This window comes from Drosophila virilis, chromosome 5 (assembly GCF_030788295.1).
Source record: "Drosophila virilis strain 15010-1051.87 chromosome 5, Dvir_AGI_RSII-ME, whole genome shotgun sequence".
Classification (NCBI taxonomy): Eukaryota; Metazoa; Arthropoda; class Insecta; order Diptera; family Drosophilidae; genus Drosophila; species Drosophila virilis.
Window position 1 is genome coordinate 2,340,293 of NC_091547.1, and position 20,046 is coordinate 2,360,338.

At 44.3% G+C, this 20,046-nt stretch overlaps 3 protein-coding genes across 10 annotated transcripts in view; 2 read left to right on the forward strand and 1 right to left on the reverse strand.

Moving 5' to 3' along the window:
- The window catches only part of NaCP60E (Na channel protein 60E), a 96,130-nt gene that overhangs the window by 24,954 nt on the left and 51,130 nt on the right, over positions 1-20,046 (forward strand). Inside the window, exons 1-2 of one of the 4 annotated variants that reach the window (XM_070210020.1) lie at positions 13,952-14,360; positions 16,482-16,949. The exons of the other annotated variants lie outside the window; for them this stretch is intronic. Of the exons in view, the coding sequence (XP_070066121.1) occupies positions 16,907-16,949 (43 nt within the window). The 5' untranslated portion in view covers positions 13,952-14,360; positions 16,482-16,906. Of the gene's footprint in view, positions 1-13,951; positions 14,361-16,481; positions 16,950-20,046 lie in introns of those variants that run through there. 4 annotated transcript variants of the gene reach the window in all.
- NKAIN (Sodium/potassium-transporting ATPase subunit beta-1-interacting protein) lies at positions 21-8,796 on the forward strand. 5 transcript variants are annotated; one of them, XM_015168878.3, is made up of 8 exons: positions 21-150; positions 852-1,378; positions 1,515-1,652; positions 1,739-1,819; positions 2,376-2,567; positions 2,707-2,767; positions 3,418-3,472; positions 7,331-7,478. In XM_015168878.3, the coding sequence occupies exons 2-8, from the start codon at positions 1,319-1,321 to the stop codon at positions 7,341-7,343; spliced, it is 600 nt and encodes a 199-aa protein (XP_015024364.1). In that variant the 5' UTR covers positions 21-150; positions 852-1,318; the 3' UTR covers positions 7,344-7,478. The 5 variants fall into 5 exon arrangements, with proteins under 5 accessions (XP_015024364.1, XP_015024361.1, XP_002059469.1 ...); XM_015168875.3 differs by lacking the exon at positions 3,418-3,472 and having other exon boundaries at positions 7,331-8,796; XM_002059433.4 differs by lacking the exon at positions 7,331-7,478 and having other exon boundaries at positions 3,418-7,184.
- On the reverse strand, positions 9,113-11,723 carry Ance-5. The gene is made up of 6 exons (XM_002059435.4): positions 10,888-11,723; positions 10,383-10,674; positions 9,761-10,327; positions 9,559-9,699; positions 9,331-9,503; positions 9,113-9,267 (listed from the first exon to the last, which is right to left on the reverse strand). Exons 1-6 carry the CDS (start codon positions 11,582-11,584, stop codon positions 9,251-9,253), a joined length of 1,887 nt encoding a protein of 628 aa, XP_002059471.1. The 5' UTR covers positions 11,585-11,723; the 3' UTR covers positions 9,113-9,250.

Sequence of the window (20,046 nt, forward strand, 5' to 3'; positions counted from 1 at the left end):
CTAGTTCGCAGTGAACTGATAGCTACAGCTAAAAATACTAATATTGGGTTTGCTGGTATTTTTGCTCTTACGACATGCGTTCACACTGCATTCCACTTGTAGTTGTAGTTGTTGCGTGCAGAGCATACAGAAGTTCCGCGCACTAGCTACGTAAGTTGAGGTGTTAATTTATTGATAAAATAAATGCAATTGCATATTATGTAAATGGAACAGCACAAATAATCAACTCGCATCATACGGAAGTGGCTGCCATGCAGCATAAGTGATTAAATGTGTAAAAGTGTTTCTGTGTGCGTGTGTGTGTGTGCAGGAGTGTGCTCCAAGCGGAAATACATTGAGATTGAGTCATAAACGCGTCATATCTGTGATATCAAAATACGTATTGTGTTGTCATAGGCATTAATTTGATTAATTCAATTAGTATGCAAAACAACAACAAACGATTTATAAGTATACATACGCAAACTGTATGCAGACACTGTAGTTGAAAATTGTTACTGATTGTGTGTGAGTGTGCCTGTGTGTGTATTGGTGTTGGTGCAGCTCGCTCATCTTTATTAATTAATTAATTACTTGACCTGTGCGGTCAGAATGTGCGCGTTAAAGTCGTTATAATTGTTTGAAAATAATACATATATAGCATACATACATAGTACAGACAGAAAAGCAATGGAATAGTTTGCCTTAAGTTCGTGTGCACGTAATACTTGTTTACATACACACGTATGTGTACATATAGATATGCTGCCAGTGCATAAGTGCGCGTGTGTGTGTGAGCGAAGTTTCTCTCAGTAGCTGCTGCTCATTTCGTTTTAATTTCTTTCTTTTTTTTTTTCGTTATTTACTTTTAGTTCACACAGATCAGGTTTTCCAGTCAAGTGTTGTCCTCGCTGCAGCTGCATTACATTACATTTCTTCGTCTCCCTTTTGAGCGTATTATTCTGAAAGGTGCGAGAGGAGAGAACAAGTGACTGGGCACGTTGAAAGCGAGAACTCATCCCCCGGAAATGCCAATAGAAAAAAAACAACGACAAGCATAAGCATATAAAGCGCATGCATAAAGAAAGCAACTAAAGCGCAATGCGATCAAGTTGAAGAACATAACGAAAACAGAAAACAACGCATAAGAAGCCGTGTGCCAGAGCGAGAGGGAGGACAGTTTGGAGTGCAGAACTAAATCAATGCAGCTTTTTCGCACTGGAGCAGCCGCACACATACATACACAGCCAAACACAACAGACGCACACACACACACACACACACACAGACGCACACCTAATCTTTGGCACAAATTTCTGAATGGAATAATTATGTTGTGATGGGCTCGTGCTCGTGTACACGGCGACACTTTCTGTTGTCAACATGCTTCCTGCAAATGGTAAGTGTGACCATATGTCTGGCCCCATTTAATATTATTGCATTTATCTTCTTCCTTTCTTTTTTTTTCATGTGCATGCAAACAATGCGTGGTATCTATCTGTTTTTTTTTTCTCCCCCATTTACCAAATCGACAGATAACGATTATCGAACGCCAGGTATTCGATTTTCTCGGATACATGTGGGCGCCCATATTGGTCAACTTCTTTCAAATACTGTTTATCATATTCGGCTTCTATGGCGCATATCATTTTAGAATCAAATACATCATAACCGTAAGTACCGCACCACACTTCCCCTGCTGGCACTCATTTTGAGATAAGAACTGTTTGATAACCCAAATTTTTCTTTATTTGGTCAGTATTTACTATGGAACTTTGTTTGGATCGGCTGGAATGCGTTTTTAATATGCTTCTATTTGAATGTCGGCAGCCTGGATAGGGTGAGTAATTGGTGTCAACTGGAAAGCGTGATTGGGCAAACAGGAAAGGGCGCAACATGACCAAAATATCATTATCATACAGAATGTATTCTATAGATATTGTATACGAAAATCCCACTGCAATTGCCAACGAGTTAAAGCTTCAAAAGGGGGTTAAACTCGAGAATAGCTAGTCAAGTCTGGAGGAGTCTGGGCAGGGCGCAGCATGCAAATAACATTAAGAGCCAAACTTTCATAATCTAGTCAAATGTATTCTCTAGATATTGTATACGAAAATCGCACTGCAATTCCCAACAAGTTAATGCTTCGAAAGGGGGTCAAGAGCGTGAGCGATTCCGGAAGTGAAAATCAACTATGTAGAGGTCTGGATGGTTCTTGAAATACATCAAAAAACATAATTATATATATATATATATGAAATATAATATTCATAATATTCCTTCAATGTACACGTACTTTGCAATCTACTTTCAAATGTTGATAAGTTAATCTTATCTGAGCTATGAAAATCGATGCCAACAATTTGATATTTTCCATTATCTGGTTCGCTTTACAGGATAGCGATCTGCTCAATATGGGCACTGGCAGCGTTTCCTGGTTCGAGGCGAACGGCTATGGCTGCAAGCCCACCTACAATATCACCTCGGACGATCCGTATCGGCCATTGCGCCCGGAACGCGTCGAGGATTGTCTATTGGACTACCCGCTCGTCGAGGTCATACACTCGGGCGCACAGTGCGCGCTGGCGGTGAGCATACACACACACACACATATATATATATATATATATATATATATATAGCTATATGCACAGATCTGTTAATCAATTTAAAGTGCCATAAATTGTGCCCACTCTCACTCACATGCCCTCTCTCCTACCCCTTTAGCTGCTGGGCATACTTGGCGCGATTCTGATCAGCTGCATATTTCTCGATGAGGACGACAGATGTAAGTTGCTGTGAATTTCTATATGCATACATACCAACCGACTTATTGTGTAATCATCAAACACTTTTTGGTAACTGGTTCTTAACAATTGTAGTTTGTCTTCAATTTAACCACCTTTGTGTATATATATTTATGTTGTATATTACGATAATTTCCAAACCTTTTGCCTCCCCGCGTTGTAACAAAATTAAGCCGAATGTTTGTTAACGCAAAGACTATCATGTTTATATACATATTGTATTGTTAAACTATAATATTTATTTATCATATAAAAAATGTGTTGTGTTATATGAATTTCGATGCTTTGATATATACAAAAACCCGCCCGGAATGCCGCCCGTGTCTATTGATTAACCATGCGCCAAGAGAATGTTTATATATATAGATATATAAAAAAAAAAAATGAAAGCAAAATTGTTATGCATACCACAAACCATATACATGTATGCCACATATATACCATATATCATATACATTACATAAACATATGCTCGTAAACGTAATCCATGTTATTTATGTTATAAAGAAAGAGATATTGTATTTGCTTATATGGCTGTTAAATTGTGCAAGCACACACACACACACACACACACACATATTATATATATTATTATAATGTTAAAGCATCTTAAACAATTTCTGGTTTACAGTCGATTTCATGAACGGCGACGCGAAGAGTCCACAGCACACCGTCGTCCATCCAATGTACGTGAGCTATACAAGTATACCAACAACATCCGCAAGCGCCACAATGCAATCAAATAAACAGACGCAGACGCAAACGCAGTCGCAGTCGCAGCAGCAACAGCAACAATATTCACTGCAATTCTATCATCAACACAGACACAAATCGAGCAACCACAACTACAACAACAACAACAACAACAATAGCAACAACAATAGCTACAATAACACACTCAACCAGCCACAGCCACAGCCACAGCCAGACACAGCAAATAACCCACATTTAACCCACACAAGTGGCAGCAACAAGTCGCAGACTCGCCATCAGCCACATCCTCAGCAGCCGCCACCCAATGAGAGCCAGCAGCGCCGGCGTCTCTATCAGAGCAGATCACCCGCTTTGAACTCTGTCAGTCCCATGTCCGTTTCGGCACAGACCACGCCCTCGCTGTCCTACGCCTCGCTGCAGAACTCGAATCCGCAGCTGAGCAACAGCAACTATAGCATCTTTCATGCTGCTGTCGATAATTCGGGCAGCGGTCATTTTGCGCGCATCCATCACAAGCCGAAGGCGCCCAAATCTCTGCCAGATGTGAAGCATACACAGCTGGCTTTGGCGCGCTTGTCGCGCAATCTGGAGGAGGATGAGGATAGCTTTTCGCTGCCGCATTTGTCGCCCGATGGCGTCAGCTATGTGCCCTTCCAGAGTCCCACGCCCGAGAATAATAACTTGGCATTCGGTTCCGTTCAAGAACCACAAATCCCGTCTAGTCCCAATAACAATCATTATACTTCATATGAACAGCATGTTGGCCTGTTGGGCTATTCGCCCAAGTTGCTGCGCGGCGTGCCACGCCCCACTCAGATAGCGCTGCCCACGGTGCCCGTGCACAATTGTGACCATGTGGAGCCGCCACTGGAGACGGCATTGTCGCTGTCGCTGTCACCGCCGCCGGCGCCGCGTCCGCATATTTTCCAGCCGCGTCTGGGTCAGGCGCCCTATCCGGATCTCTCGCCCGAAATAGCCGAGAAATATGCCATGCCCACACAGCATGTGTCTGCCGCCGGCTCGCCCATGGTGCGACGCAGCCAGCGTCGACCACGTCCGCATCCGGCACCGGCGAATTTCTGCGATCAAATACGCGACACTCCGCCCGGCTACATGGTGCGCACGCACAGCGATGATCAGCTGGAGGAGCAGCTGCAGCAGCAGGCGGCGCCGCATGTCAATCGTCGCAGCGGCCGCAAGGCTCGCCCGCGCTCCTTCTGCAACTCGATTGTGGGCTCCCAGGCCTAGCTGGTACCAATTCCAACAGATCCTCAATGCTGCATTCCACTTGATTAGTGACCAAATCTTATAGACTTTTAGAGATTCTCCAGCGGCGGCTGCTGCTCACGCGATCCGCAAACCTTATTTGTTGCCGAACCGAAGCTGAAGCTCTCCTCGTCTCTCTTCCGCTCTCTGTCTCACACGAACTCTCTTTGACTCAAGTAGGTCCAGCTTCTATACATATATAAACTCACTCTCTCTCTCTCTCTCTCTCTTTGTCTGACTCTCTTAATATATCTATATATATATATATCTATACTGCGGGTGCTGGGCGATGTGCCGCTTGTGTCCCATGTGTTGTCCATACTAACTAACTGTATATTACATTTAGTACATGTTGTCGTCTTTGTTGTGGCTAACATAACTTTTTACGCATATTACGATTTACGAGTTCGTTAAATAGGAACACTAGAGCATAGTACACAAAACACACTTTGGGTGCAATGCAAGTCCAAGGAACACCAGATAAAGCACTTTGATTGAACAAACTGTTCCCAATTTGAGTGGAACACGAGATGGGAACACCAAGATAGAGTACAGTTAATTACACACTTTAAGTGTTGTTAAACAAGATGTTGCCAATTGTTAAGTGTTATGATAAGATGCTGTTTCTAGTTAAATTTTAAATTTAAAAGCTCTTCTCATTTCAAGTGCAATGAATGTTGCCTAAATTAATCAAAACTGTTCCCAATTGGAAACGTTCGCTGAAAAGCGCAAAACTGCAATGCGAGTTTAAAATGCTGTTCCCAATTATAAACTGTTCTTATAAAGCTAGATTGGCAGTTTTGAAAAACTGTTCCCTACTTGAAGCAAGTGCAATGCAAGTCACATGAATTGTTCTCAGTTGCCAAGATATGAACAGTTAAACTAAGTACTCACTTAATATGCTGCTCACTAAACTGTTCCCATGTTGCTGTTCCCAGTTAAATGGAACACTGGGAATTTGAATAAATTCAACATGCAAAATGATTTTTCGGTCTTGCATAGCATTTGAAGTGAAAATAGAAAAAAAAACTAGATTTAAGCTTAAATCGGATGCCTTGAAAGCCATTTACTAAATTATGTGACAAATCGCACACATACACACATATGCATATACATATACATAAACATATACTAACACACACACACACATGTGAGACTTTCCATAATGGCTGAAACATTATGAATTGTGATAAAAAAAAAATGTTACAAAACAAACAAAATGAGAAGAGAAGAGTAAAGAAGGGAGGAGAAGCGGAAAGTCCAATGCCTTCATAATTTTATGTTAAACTGTGATACTCTACATAACGATAAAAAAATCAAAAACAATTTAAACACAAATGTCACAAAAACAAAAAAAAAGAACAAAAAACATTTATCGAAAAAAATCGAACTAACTAAAATTTAAAAAACCGATACGAAAATTGTTGAAAAACATTTAGAAAAAGAAATTTAAATGAATGCCAATGCAACGAAAATGCCTTTAAAACGGAAGCCCCTCTCCAAAGGAACTACTTAGTAAAAAACAAAAAATAGTTGCCTTCTTGTTGAGAGAAATTAAACATAAACAAATAAACGCGTGTAGTTAGCGAGATTCGTTAAATATATATATATAAATATATATCAATTGTTAAGTCTAGTGTTAAGCTTTACACGAGAAATTCGCTAATTAGCAATTAGGCAGAAATCATATAAATATATATGCATATATGGAGTACATAAAATCGAATTATATATATATATATATATATATATATATATATAACATAAATGAGCTAATTGCGTGCCAATTTCTGCAAAATGATTCAAGCGTTTCCCCGAAAATAAATGTTCATTTACACAAATCTTTGGCCTTTAACTAATTATCGATATATCTACCTATCGATATATCGATCTATCTAGCCAACTGGTTAACACGGCTTTTTGTAGCGCACTTGCGACTCTTATAATTATAAATTAAGCTTATTATTTATTTACGTAAATCGTAGATATTATTGCTTATCGAACTATCGGTCTATCTGGTTTATCGGCTTTTTTTTTTAGCACTTTCCACTTTCTTCTAATCAAAATTTAAGCGTTTATCTATTTTATTTTTTGCCCATCGAGCTATCGTAATATCGGTCTATCAGGTTAACACGGCTTTTTTTAGCACACTTTCGACTCTATTCTAATTGAAAATGATCGATAGTTGGTCTATCGATGTATCGTACTATCGGTCTGTCTGGTTAATCGGCTTTTTGTAGCGTACTTTCGACTCTTCTAATTATAAGTTAGGCTGATCAATTACGTAAATTTTTATCGGTTATCGATCGCTTATCGATATGTCGAGCTATCGGACTACCGATCTATCTGGTTAACTGGCTTCATGTAGCGCACTTTGGCTCTCTTCTAACCAACAAAATCAACGTAAACGTATCTCTAACGACTCTCTCTCGTAGCTAATCCCGTATCCATTTTAATCACACACCAACAACCTAACCCGGCCAGGTAACTGCTGCTCTATTCGCTGAAGCACTCGCTCCACATTTAACCAGCTATTCACACGCTCTTTGTTCTGTTTCCTGCAGTGCAGCACATTAACAAGCAGTCGAAGCATCGCCAATCGCTGTACTCGATGGAGTTTGGCGCCAGCAGCGACACCATACGACATCGCAGCGATCTGATGCTGGGCCTGGGATTGGGCCTCGGCGGCGATGGCGATGCACGCGATCAAAATGGCGGCGAGCTGAGCCCCAAGCCGATGACGCCGCGTCGTGTCAAGCGGCGCTCGGTGATGGCGCGCGGCACCCACGGACGGCAATCCAGCAGCGGCAGCACCCGTCGCTCCCATCACGGCTCCAGCAGCACGTTGCGCTCCAAGCACGGCGGACACGGCGACAGCAGCAGCGGCAGCTATGTGCGCAGCAGCACGCGCAGCTCCCGGCGCAAGTACCAACAGAATCCGGTCACCAAGCTGCTCGATCAACAGCAGCTGCAGCAGCAGCAACAGCTGCAACTGCAGCAGCAGCAGCAGCAACACCTGCATCAGCCGCCGCCGCCGCCGCCACAGCTGGGCTCATTTCATCGCTCCTCGTTGACCGCCTCCAATTTGCAGTGCCTGCACGACGACAACAACGTGGCCGTCGGCAGCCTGGGCAAGAGCAACAATCACTATTATCGCCGCAACATACCGCTGGATCCCATTTACTATAATACCAATGGGCAGGGCATGCTGCTGGAGCAGCCGGCAGCGTCGCCGCCGTTGCCGCCGCCGCCGCCGCCACCTGCGCCGCTGGGCGGCGGACACTATAATCCCAGCTATCAGCACTCGAATACACAGCTCAACGATGTGGGCCACGCTGGCGATGAGCTCTACAACAATCGTCCGCCCTCGGTTCGCTCCAGCTACTCGAATTTCCATGGCTCGCGGCCGCTTGCCGCCGCATACAATACCACGGAGAATGTGTTTGTGGGTCTGAGCGGCGCCAGCGCCAGTCCGCCGCAGCCGCCCTGCACGCCGCCGCTCTACCAGCAGCATCCGCTACACCAGCAGCAGCAACAGCAACAGTATCTGCCGCCGCCCGTGCCGGAGCCGGCGCCCAACTATGTCAGCTCGTCCTCGCACGGCCATATATCCTTCTCAAAGCGCACCGCATCGCGGGAGAGCATACGCTCGATGGCATTCCTCAACAACGGGCCGCCCGCCTACAATCTCAACTATCACACGCCGCCCGACTCGGAGACAACCATGTGAAACGCAAACCAGTTCCCATCATCTGTCGACTCTCAGCCAAGATCTCGATTAGCTCTCGAATCGGACTGCTCGTCTATATAACTATATACAACTATATATATCTATCTATATATATATATATATAGTGTCTAGGGTACTATTTACAGCTTCGCCTTGAGCGTATATTTATCGTAACTGTTTACTTATATCCATATCTTTAAATGTATTTAACGTATGCCTAAAATATAGTCGTAAGCTTCGCGTCGTTTTACCAAAGTGCCTTTGTACATAAACAACAAATAAACGATTCTTTTGTATGTATATCGATTAGCATTATGATATATAGATTATGGCAGAGTTTCAGTTAAGGATTTGATTTACTTTATCTGGATATATATATACAACTGGAAGAACTTGGAAGCGCTATGTTTAAGATATGTTCGATCCCTAAACTTTGTGTTTAGCATTATAATATAGATTCTGGCATAGTTTAAGCTTAACCAGAATTTAATTGACTGTCTCTATATATACGAAACGAGAAGAACTCGGAAGGATTACGTTAATATTGTATCGAAATTGAGGGCAACCTCAGGCCTATGTCGGAGAAGGCAGGATCGAAATACAATATCAATGGAAATATCGATCGAAAATAAAGTTTTTGGTTTATTCTGACCAAACTTTAAATTTTCTACTAATTTTTTTTTTGGGTTTCTAATAATTTGCAAGTATTAAAGTTTATATGAATATTTTTGATAGGTTTACCCAGATGATTGTGCTATTCCTTGCGACATACTGGAAATGGAAGAGATGGAGGAATTATAAGATTGAACTTTATTTAAAAATGTTTCGACTCACGCTCATCGGCATCCCAGCCGGGCTCGATATCCAGCTGCATGTTGCGCTCCTTTAGCCAGGTGAAGAGCGGGGCAAAGTATTCCAAGACGCCACGCCCACTCAGCTTACGTTCGCCCGTGGCAATGTGCATAATGTCGCGCCAATGCCTGGTGGCGCCCAGCTGCATCATCTCGCTGGACAAGATATGGAATGAGACGAGCCTGGCTTAAGATGGTTTGCTATACCTACCGGAGCAGGGCGCCCGCCTCCTTGCTGTCGTAGAAGTCGCAGTTGTGCAGCGGATAGCTGGGATCTCCTGGCTTGTATTGGCCGCTGGCCAGGCAGAAGGCGCGATAGAACTGAAAGCCCAGAATCTCCGTGATGAACTTTCTGTTAGGAAGAAAAGCAAAGCAGGATTAGTTAAAGATTTAGGAGCACATTGAAGCCTGACCTGGTATTGGAGCGTTCCGGCTGCATGCCGCGATAGAATTTGTAGTCCAGGTCAAAGTCCTTGGCGGAGCGCCAAATGGGCGGCTGTACGCCCGCGTATTTGTCCTGCAGGCGCCAGTAGGCGCAATTGTAATCCTGGACACCAATGCGTCCGTCCATCACATCCACCAGAAACTTGTCGTTGATGAAATACTGCGGCACGGCCAGCAGCGTATGTACGCCCATGCGGAACAGCCGATTGAGCGACTGATGCTCGGTCAGGCTGTCGTTGAGCAGAATGTGCAGGCGGTGCAGGTGACGCGGTGTGCCCGAGGCCAGGACGGCTGTTTCGCCGAGGGCAGCGCCAAAGCCCGGACACGGCTCGGTGTCGAGGCCGAAGGGCAGCTCCCGCTTGTAGATGTTGTACTGCAGCTCGGCCATGGTGCCGTGAATCTGCATCATCTTCTTGTAGTCCAGCTTGGGGCAGTAGCGCAGCGCCACATCCGGCGGAAAGTAGTACACCTGCGACTTGCAGTCCGGCCCGCCCTCGTCGTCGTTCATGCGCCGCGAGTAGCGCTCATAGAAGCCGCTACCAACAAGTTAAAATATGTCTAAACGATTCTCCATTGTGCTGAGCCACTTACTCGGACATGTGATTCAGGCCTAGGGACTCGAAGAACTCGGTTGCCTTCTTGTTAATCTTGACGGGCGTGACCAGCACCTCCTCCAGTCGATGATGCACCGAGGGCAGCTGATCCTTGGGATACGGTGAGCGAAAGATCTGATGCGAGTACCATGCCTGCGACAACATCTGGTCCATTACGGGCGCCGAGATGGCGCCATCATCCTTGAAGTTGGCCTTCGGATAGGCCAGCATCGCCGAGTGCCTCAAATAGGCATGCATTTCCCGATACAGCGGCATTATCTCCCAGATAACTGGGAATATGTTGAATCATAAATCATCGAATTTTTAACAACAACACTCAATCAGTCAATCAATCAGTCAGTCAATCTGATTGATCAATCAGTGAGCCAATCAATCAGTGAGTCAATCAATCAGCCAGTCAATAAATCAGTCAGCTAATCAATCAGTCAGTCAATCAATCACTTAGCAAAAATAGTGTAAACATAAATAGTTTTTTTTTTTACCCTCCTCCATTTCGGCCTGAAAGTTCTCGGTGTCATAGTAGAGGTACCAGGTGCGCGAGGGCGTCACATGCCCATTGTAGGTGGCCGCGATGCGCAGCAGACGGACGTAATCGATGAATGTGGACTTGGCCGTATCCTTGTCGTTGATGGCGCTGCGCCAGCTGTACCAGTTGAGCTTGAGATCATCGTAGCTCTTGCTGCGCATATTCTGATTGTAGATCTGCGGATACATGGCCAGGGGCCGGCGGGCGGAGCAGTCGTCGTGGGTGCAGACCAGCGAGCCGCTTATGAAATTCTGCATGGCGCGCAACAGATCCTTGGCCTGTTCGTAGTCGGCGGGCCGCAGGCCCTGCAGCTGCAGCTTGGCCAGACGCTGGACGCGACGTCGCAGCAGCGGATCCCTCAGCTGCTCTACGGGCACCACGCTCAGATTCGCTGCCAGCTCATAGACCAGCTTATACGTTTCCGTTTCCACCTCCTGCTTGCTGGGCGCCTGACCGCCCAACGGCGACTTGCCCTTCGAGGTGAGCTGCAGAAAGATGCGCCTGCGCATATCCCAAATGCCGCGCATACGCTCCGTGGCCACATCCAGTATACGCAGCGTCGACTCCTCATATCGGGCGGAATGATTCGAACTGGGCGTGGCCCCGCACGCCGTGGCGACCAGCAGCAGCAACAGGAGTCGCTGCCACAGCATGGCGAAGATTGGATTAGAGCTGGCTTCCGCTGAACAGCTGCTGCAGATAACTCTTGGCTTATCGCGCAAAACCAGAATATGCGTTGTTTTTTATTTAATTATTTTCTTTTTTTTTTTTTTTGTATTTACGTTCACCCAGCTCTGAGCTCTGGAAACTCTAGATGCGCACTGAGCGCACAATTTCAATGGGGTGTTTCTATCTGGGCATTAATTTGAACGAAGGCGTGGGCGGTTTATTAAGTAGTCGCATTTGTAGTTCCATAAAGATGCCCCGAGAGTGGGAGAACTATATGAGATAACATTCTAATTCCACTCTTCTATGTCAAGATCTACCCCCAGTCCTTCAATATATATTATCCTATACCATTAAAATCTTCGACATTTTCATAATATTCTTAAACACAACTCGAAGACTTTAAGAGCTAGAGCCACCAAATTTGGTATGTAATCGCGTGTATAGCTTACACAGATTCCGAATATTTCACTTTTTGCCTAACTCCCTCTGACTTCCTTGAAATTGCAAAAATTGTTGCACTCTTGGTGCCACAGTCTTGGGCTTTGAAATTTACACCCATTTTTATGCCATATTTAAGTCCTGAAAATTTTAGAAAGATCGGACACTGAACAGCCAAGTTAAATCGGAACGAAAAGCGAAGATATGTCATAAGAATTCCAACAGTAGTACGAAATTTCCCTCTATTTCTTTCGCATACCATTTTTTATTATGAGCATGTTTTAGATGTATAAAATTAAGCTATATTTAATTGAAAATTCTTATTAATAAACTTACTCAGAAAACAACCCATTTTAGAGAAGATTTTTAGTCGCAGTTGTTATCAGTTTCGCAAGTGCGAGTTCAACTTGGGAGCATAGAAAACGTCGAGGAAAGAGTAAAGCGAGCTGAACATAGTATATCAGCTTTTTTTTTTGTTGTGTGTTTTTTTGGAAGCATTATTAACACATTGTTTATTTTTGTAGTGCATTGCGGATGCGCCCGGAACTCAAGGCCGTGCCGCATGCACGAAATTGAAATGAAGCATACGCCGTGTGGCCCATACCGGTTAAATAACGTATACGCCACGGCAGTTAAGTTGCATTTCGATTGAATGGCAAAGCGAGAGGCGACACAGCTTCAATTCTTTTGTTAGTCAATGGCCCATATTTGTGCTTAATAATTTTGACATTTTTAGACAGACGGCCTGCGGCGGCAGAGCAGCAGCTGCAGCAGCAGCAGCAGCAGAGGCAGCGCCGAAAATAATGGGAATTGGAGCATGCCCAGCAGCGCATTTGTTTATGCCGGCAGGAGAACAAACTGTGCCAAATTGACGCTGGCCATGAGTCGAGTCGAGTTTTTTTTTTTTTTTTTAAATTTCATAACTATTTTGGCCTGGTCGGTCGCTTGCTTTTGACATTTTGGCCAAAACAGTTGCCGTGGCTCGCTGCGACACGCACATGGCACACGCCATGCCACTGAGAGAGAGAGAGAGAGTGTGAGAGAGAGAGAGAAAAGTACCATGCTCGCGTGTCCTGGCATGTGCGCAATACTGGGAAATTTTGGCGCTATGTGTGTGGCTGTGGCTCTGCAGATTACGTCAAACGGAAAGGAAAACCCGTTTGCTCGCAGTCAGTCACCAACGAACCTTAGAACCGAGCAGTCGCCATTGCAATGCACGCGTCCGTAGTGCTAGACACACAAACACAAAAGAACAAATAAAATAATAATCAAAAGAAAAATAAAATAAAAAAAGTCAGCAACAAAAAGAAACAAAAACGACTAAGAGAAAGGACAGCACACTGACACACACACAAGCGCACACAAAGACTGGGCGGGGGGGGACTGAGAAACAGAGATTTACAAGTGCAAGCAGCGAAAAAGTCTTCTGCGCCCAAAAATAGAGTGAAATGTGCATGTTGTTGTTGTTGTAAAGCAGGATATAACGGAAACTAACCTACATTTTCGCGCTCTTTCGCACGCTTTCGCAGTAGCCAAGACCAACACATACACAGTCACACACACACACATTCAAAGCAACTGTGACGCTTGTGCTGTTGCTCTCTCGCTCGCGCGCGCTCGCTGCCCTCGCACAAAAGCAAAACGAAATCAACAGTAAATTGTAATAACACTTCTCAGCTTAAGGTGTGTGCGTGCAACGCCGCTGCCGCCGCCGCAGTCGCCGCCGCCGCCGCCGTCGCTGTCATCGTGTGCGTGTGTGTTTGTATGTGTGTCAAACAATGTGCGTGCCAGCGCTATTTTTTGTTGCCTTTGCCAGCCACCTCCGCTTCCTTGTTTAGCATTGTTGCATAGAATCGCAAGACGGCGATTGCGACTAAAATATAAATGTAATTAATGTTAAATATATACATATATATACACACACAACAATAGGCAGGCAATAGGCAGCAGCGACCGCAATAAACATAACAAAAGTGTGCCCAGCTGTGGCCAATTGAAGTAGCCGCAGTAAAGTGAAGCGAAAAGGAACCAGAAAATATCAACAATCGAATGCAGCCGCAAGCAAAATTACATATCTGTATGTGTGTGTATGTGTATGTGTGTGCATATATAAATAGTAACTAGTGCATTGGCAAATTGAAATGTAAACGCACACACGCACAAGCCTGCGTACACGCGTGTCTGTCTGTCTGTCTGTCTGTCTGTGTGTGTGTGTGTGTATATGAGCGTTGTTCAGCGATTACATAAAGAAAATACCAACTGCAGCAACAGCAACAACAACTACAATAAAATGCAATAAAAAGCAATTAAACATATTTAAAGGTAAATCAGCGAACATTTTAATGCACTCACACATTGCCTATGTATGTATGTGTGTGTGTGTGTTTGTTTTAATACATGTGCTGGGCGGGTAACGGGTGTCTGCCTGGTGGGCGGGCCGCTGCGGCCATTGCGGTTGCGGCTTGTGGAGTTGCTGGTTCCTTTTTTTGGTTTTTGTTTTTCACTTCTTGTTTTTGGCCCATAAATTAGCGCTTGATGTTCTGCACTTAACTAGCGCAGCAGCAGTTCGTGCGGCAGTTGAAAAAGTAAGAAACAAGAAAGTGTAGCATAGCGCAAGGCGCAGGCCAGCTTCCTGCTGCCCACACGCGGCCTGAGGTCACGCCCAAAAACAACAAGAAGACGAACAAAAAACAAAAAAAAAAAACAGAAGAAAAATTAAAATAACCGCGCCTCGTCTTAACTTGGCTCTGTTGAAGCCGTCGAGCTGCTCTTATTGCGGTAATAAAAAATATTTTGACGATTTGTGTGCTTAACAAAAAGCGCTGCAGGTGCGAGGGGGAGGCTAAGGGGACGCATACCGCAGGGGTTACGCTTACTGATTACTGCCCGCTGCTAGGCACACACACACACACACACATACAGATACAGTAACTTATCCTTTAGCCGCGCGCAAACTCGTTTTCCATTTCTTTCAAAGAAAATGCACGCGTAGCAACAACTTTTCTTGCAGCCTGCTCGGCGATTGATTGGCTTTTCTTGGAAATAATTAGAAATTATATATATACATAAGATTTAAGAAAAGTCTTAAGCGCATGCAAATAAATATCCAAAGGGAGATAGACATCGTCTTTCCAGCTTAAAATAATATTTAAATTCCTTCTTTCAATTTCATATGAAAATTCTATTAATATTGGCTTATATTTCATATTTTTAGATTTAATAATTAATAAATGTTTTTTTTTTAAATTTGTTTTATATTCAATTATTAATTTGCACATTTCTCTTACTTCTGTGCGCTCAAGCGTGCGTTCACTGTACCCAAGTACACGGCTCTCTAAGGCCGGGCCCGCCTTTATGACTGCATTGTTGCGCCCTCTTGACACCTGCGCGCCAGCCCCTGCCCCCGCCACCCCACCACCCACACAACTCCCTGCGCCCGCGCTCAATCACAGTGTGGCTTCCGACAGGAGGCAGGCATCACACCTACCTGCACTATGCGAGTGTGTGTGTGTGTGTGTGTGTGTGTGCGCGCTGGCAAACTTGATATTGAATATTTTATGGCACTTCATCTAACGTTTCTCCATTTCGCCAGCGTCAGCGGTGTCAAGAAGTTTGTAAAACACAACAGGAAGCAGGCCTACCCAACCACCACCCCCCACCAACCTATCCGGCCACAATAACAACAATAACAGTAAAGACACACACACACACACACACGCACACAAGCAGCATCCGAGCGTGGCCTCCTTCTATTTGCCTTTTGCTGTGCGCCATTTATCAATTCTTGTAACTTACTTTTAGTTGTGCGCACGTCTGTGTGTGTGTGTGTGTGTGTGCGTGTGTGTGTGTGTGTGTTGCCATAATGTTAATTAACTTTATCTTTATATAGCTTTAAGTCTTAAAGCTTGCACATTTTCCGGTTCTGTGTGCGTGTGTGTGCTTATCATTTCCGTTACGCACATTACGTATACGTTACGTAAACGTAATGCGAGCGCATTACGTACACGCCGCATAAGCCGCCCGTGCAGGTGTCTTAAGCTGCGCATTAGCGTCAGCCAATTTCCGCTTAATAACGGCCACAATTGACAGCGAATCGAGCTGCAGCTGAATTTAAATAGAACTATAAATGAAAAGATATATGTGCGGGAATTACGAGATATGAGCGTTACTTAACCAAAATCAAGGAAACATTTTCATTGTTCTTTGTTCAACCAAAAAAGTTTGATATGAGTCAGTCATTTGGGCGGCAGAGCCAGAGGGTTGCTGGTTCAAATCCATCGACAAGTGTTTATCTGAATTCCAATTCAATCGGACTACAAGCACCGAATCCCCAACGCATTTGCACTAATCTAGGGCTTGCGACTCGTAACTAGATATATGTATGACTATAAATGGGCTGAAAAAACTAATAAGCTGTCGCTTTTCTCATTTGCCATTTTGCAGTTAACCCAAATACAAAGCACAAAATGTCGGGCCAACAACAATAATCAACGCAACAAACGCAACAAAAGGGATTTTCGAAGAAGGGCTGGAGGATGCCCATCATTGGAAACTGTCATACTCATCAGATTTGCATAGCCTTAACGGCTTTGGAACCGGCCGAAAGGCAGCTGCCAGCCAACAAATGCTAAAGAAATGCGAAATGTTAACAAAGGCGACAAACTTAACGCTAAATGCGACGATTCCAATGTGTGAGCAGCACGGACTCTAGCAAAACTCGCATAAAGCGTCAGTGAGAAAGAGAGACAGAGAGTGGGGGTGAGAGAGATAGAGAGAGAGAGGGGGGGAAAATTGTAAGCAAGACATGCAACAACAATAGCAACCCGGGCACCCAGGCACAAGGACATTAACGAGGACAATCAGTCAAGATGAGTGATGATCAGACGCTCGCTGCGCAGAATGAAGATAAAGGTGAGTGCATAAACCAAGCAGCTGCTCCTGCGAGTTTAGCAATATTCAAGCTAAATTTAGCCGCTAATTGATTACATTTGTATTTGCGTCGCTATAACTATGCCTATTTAAGCCTGTATAGTTAATTAAAGTTTAGCCAGTGTTGGAAAATGGTCTAATTTCTAGCTAAATATAGCCGGAATCTGATTGCATTTACATAACTATCACAATTGTACTTATTTAAGCGTGTATAGTTAATTAAAGTTTTGCCAGTGTTGGAAAATTAGCTATTTTCTAGCTTAATATCACCGGAAACTATTTAGATTTGCATTTGTCCCTTAATCCTAAGGCAATTGTACATATTTAAGTCTGTATTTTTAGCTAGTGTGGGCAATTCAGCCGTTTTCCAGTTAACTTTAGCTACTTGTAGAGGTTTTATGCTCAACATAAGTTTTAGCCTCTTTTTGCGACAGTTGGAAACACTGCCGCAGAGCCACGCAAGATGCCCAGATACACGTGTAAATATATACATATATATATATATATGTATATAAATGTAGTTGCCCAGGAAGCCATAAATATCGAGTATGAAACAGATTGCCGGGGACGGGCGCAGGGTGCCGGGGTCGTGTTCGCGCTTGGGTGCGGGTTGCCATCAAATCTGCGCTGCGCCCGGGCCATGCATATGAAAGCAGCTCTGGCAGAGGAGAGGCCTCCCGTCGGACACCCGGCAACTGGCCCAAAGGTAAACAAGTGAAAATGAAAATCAAGTGAAACCAACAACGACTGCGAAATACTTTGTTTGCCTGACAAAGGCGTTTGCAGCCTTCGCAAGCTGTCAACAGATCGAAGCGTACAGCTTTGAGCCCACCTGCATAAATATATCTATATCAATGTACTTTCATTCATTCATCTTTTTATCTGAACAAACCTGATGTACTGCAAAATAAAAGCTATAGCCTGCACACATGCGCGTCTATATGTCTTCGTCGTGTCTTACGTCTTCTCGGGAGCTTGAACCTTAAACTTCGTGCTCATTATAACGATTCTTAGTCCCTCAATTCTGAGATTTACGCTCATCCAAGAAACCCCATGTTTCCATAGTCAAATTTTGACTAAATTTTCACACTATTTGCAGATCATCTTCTTTCCAACTTTCGAACCTTCAGGAAGCCTCAGTAAACATTCATGTTTAGCAACTATTAGCCTTTGGGTCTCAGATATAGATTGCGAATCTAATTGAACAGTAAACCGATTCGACACAATCAAGAACGATTTCTTATGGTTATGAAAGAAGTTATGTAAGAACTGAAATTATGCCAACTTCCGATACAGAACCGATCGAAAGCGTCTATATGTGTATTCGTGTAACCCGTTTTCTCTAGAGCCTGAACCCAAAACTTCCCACTTTCCACTTCTGAACACTTCTGTTCTGGGGCTCATTATATGTTTCCACGTCCAAATGTTGACTATCTTTATGCCCGCTGTTTTGGGGATCGAAGCCCCGTCTGGATGCTAAGCTTCCCAACTCGAGCTGCTTGGGCTCTCTATCTAATAGATATAGAACTTTTGGAAATATAATTAAAAGACAGCCGCAAATTTGTATGCTCCGAAAGCAAGGGGTTTACTTTAATCACGTAATTTGACTGCACTTCCCAAATTTGTATATACATTAGGCAATGCAGCACAGACGGCCAAAAGGGAGCCCCGTTTCCAGTTCATTGCGAATAATTGTTTTTAATAATCGAATAAATTGAAAAAACCAAACCGGACACTTTTTATATGCAACTCTTTTAGTTGCATACCTAATTAATATATAAAACGATTCGACACATTCAACCGATTTAAAAACACTTTATGGGCGTGGCAACGCCTACAAAAAATATATATAATCAAAGTGAGAAATCGAGCCAAGCTAATATGCCCGGCCTGGCTTGGGAGGGGGCCCACAGAGTAGAGTAGGGCCACACGCAATGCTAAAAGCTGTGCACGGATTGGCAGGAGCTGGGACAGCGGGCGGGGGCAATGGGCGAGTATTTACGGTTAGCTTTGGTGTGCGTGTGTGCGAGTGTGTGTGTGTGTTTTGTTGGGAGCCTCAACGCGGACTCGGCTTGGCTCATCAGCATAATTAAATAGCCATTGCTCATTGTGTGTGTGTGTGCGTGTGTGTGTGCAGCTCAATAAAATCTGACTCGAGCTCGAATCAAATATGCCCTGCAAGCACACACACACACACACACACACACACGCACCCACACACGCACACAACTACACATAAGGAGCAGCAGGACTGGAGGCTGTTTAAATAAATGATAAACCAAAAACGCAATCGCTCTGGGAGCGTGCTAACACCACCCACCCCTCCCCCCCTCTCTACTTTCGCTAATGACTGGCCATAAGTTACGCAACAGGGCAGGGGGGGGGGGGGGCGGTTTATCAGGGCCAGGCACAGGACAATTGCGCAGCTGGGCCAACGCTCAGCGCAATGCAGCTCGAAACAATGCACAAAGGCCGAAGCGCAGCATGTGGGCGCGGCGGTGGGGGCGTGGCCAAAAGACTGCGACAACGGATTACAAATATGAACGGAAACGGAAACTAATTAAATATGTAGAGCAAACTGTGTGTGCGTGTGTGTGTGTGTGTTTTTTGCCTCTTCTCGCAGTTTACCTTGGACTGCATTCTATTTTATTTGTATTTCTTTTTATTTTTTTGCAATCTTTTATGCTTCTTTCTCTTCTTTTGGGCCGCAATTCAATTTGCCTTTTGGCCAGGAAGCGCGCCGAAAAGAAAGAAAGTGCAGCTACATCGCTCGCTGACTGGCAATTATGCCACACACACACGCACACACACACATTCACAATAGTCACAGTTTCGAGCTAGCCAAGCCGCAGCTCACCATTGAACTTGTGCAAAGGTCTGGGCACAGCTGCAGCGAGTCTTAACATGAATGCGGCTTCGACTGGTTTATTTTGTTTTCAGTTTTGGAAAAGCCAACAAACACACACAAACACACACGCACATAAGTGCGCCTGTGTGCCTCTGTGTATGTGTGTCTGTGTGCAATTTCCTACTGAACCCATGTTGAAGAAAAAGGGTATCATGGGTTTTTTTGGCTAAG

What these genes read in the sequence shown, in the direction of transcription:
- NKAIN (XM_002059433.4), top strand. Translation starts at nt 1,319, where the DNA reads ATGGGCTCGTGCTCGTGTACACGGCGACACTTTCTGTTGTCAACATGC. An exon ending in ATGTCGGCAGCCTGGATAGG is followed by an intron (nt 1,820 to 2,375) that starts GTGAGTAATTGG and finishes TTCGCTTTACAG; the next exon opens with GATAGCGATCTGCTCAATAT. An exon ending in GCGCACAGTGCGCGCTGGCG is followed by an intron (nt 2,568 to 2,706) that starts GTGAGCATACAC and finishes CTACCCCTTTAG; the next exon opens with CTGCTGGGCATACTTGGCGC.
- Ance-5 (XM_002059435.4), bottom strand. Translation starts at nt 11,584, where the DNA reads ATGCTGTGGCAGCGACTCCTGTTGCTGCTGCTGGTCGCCACGGCGTGC. An exon ending in TCAGGCCGAAATGGAGGAGG is followed by an intron (nt 10,675 to 10,887) that starts GTAAAAAAAAAA and finishes ACATATTCCCAG; the next exon opens with TTATCTGGGAGATAATGCCG. An exon ending in GGCCTGAATCACATGTCCGA is followed by an intron (nt 10,328 to 10,382) that starts GTAAGTGGCTCA and finishes ACTTGTTGGTAG; the next exon opens with CGGCTTCTATGAGCGCTACT.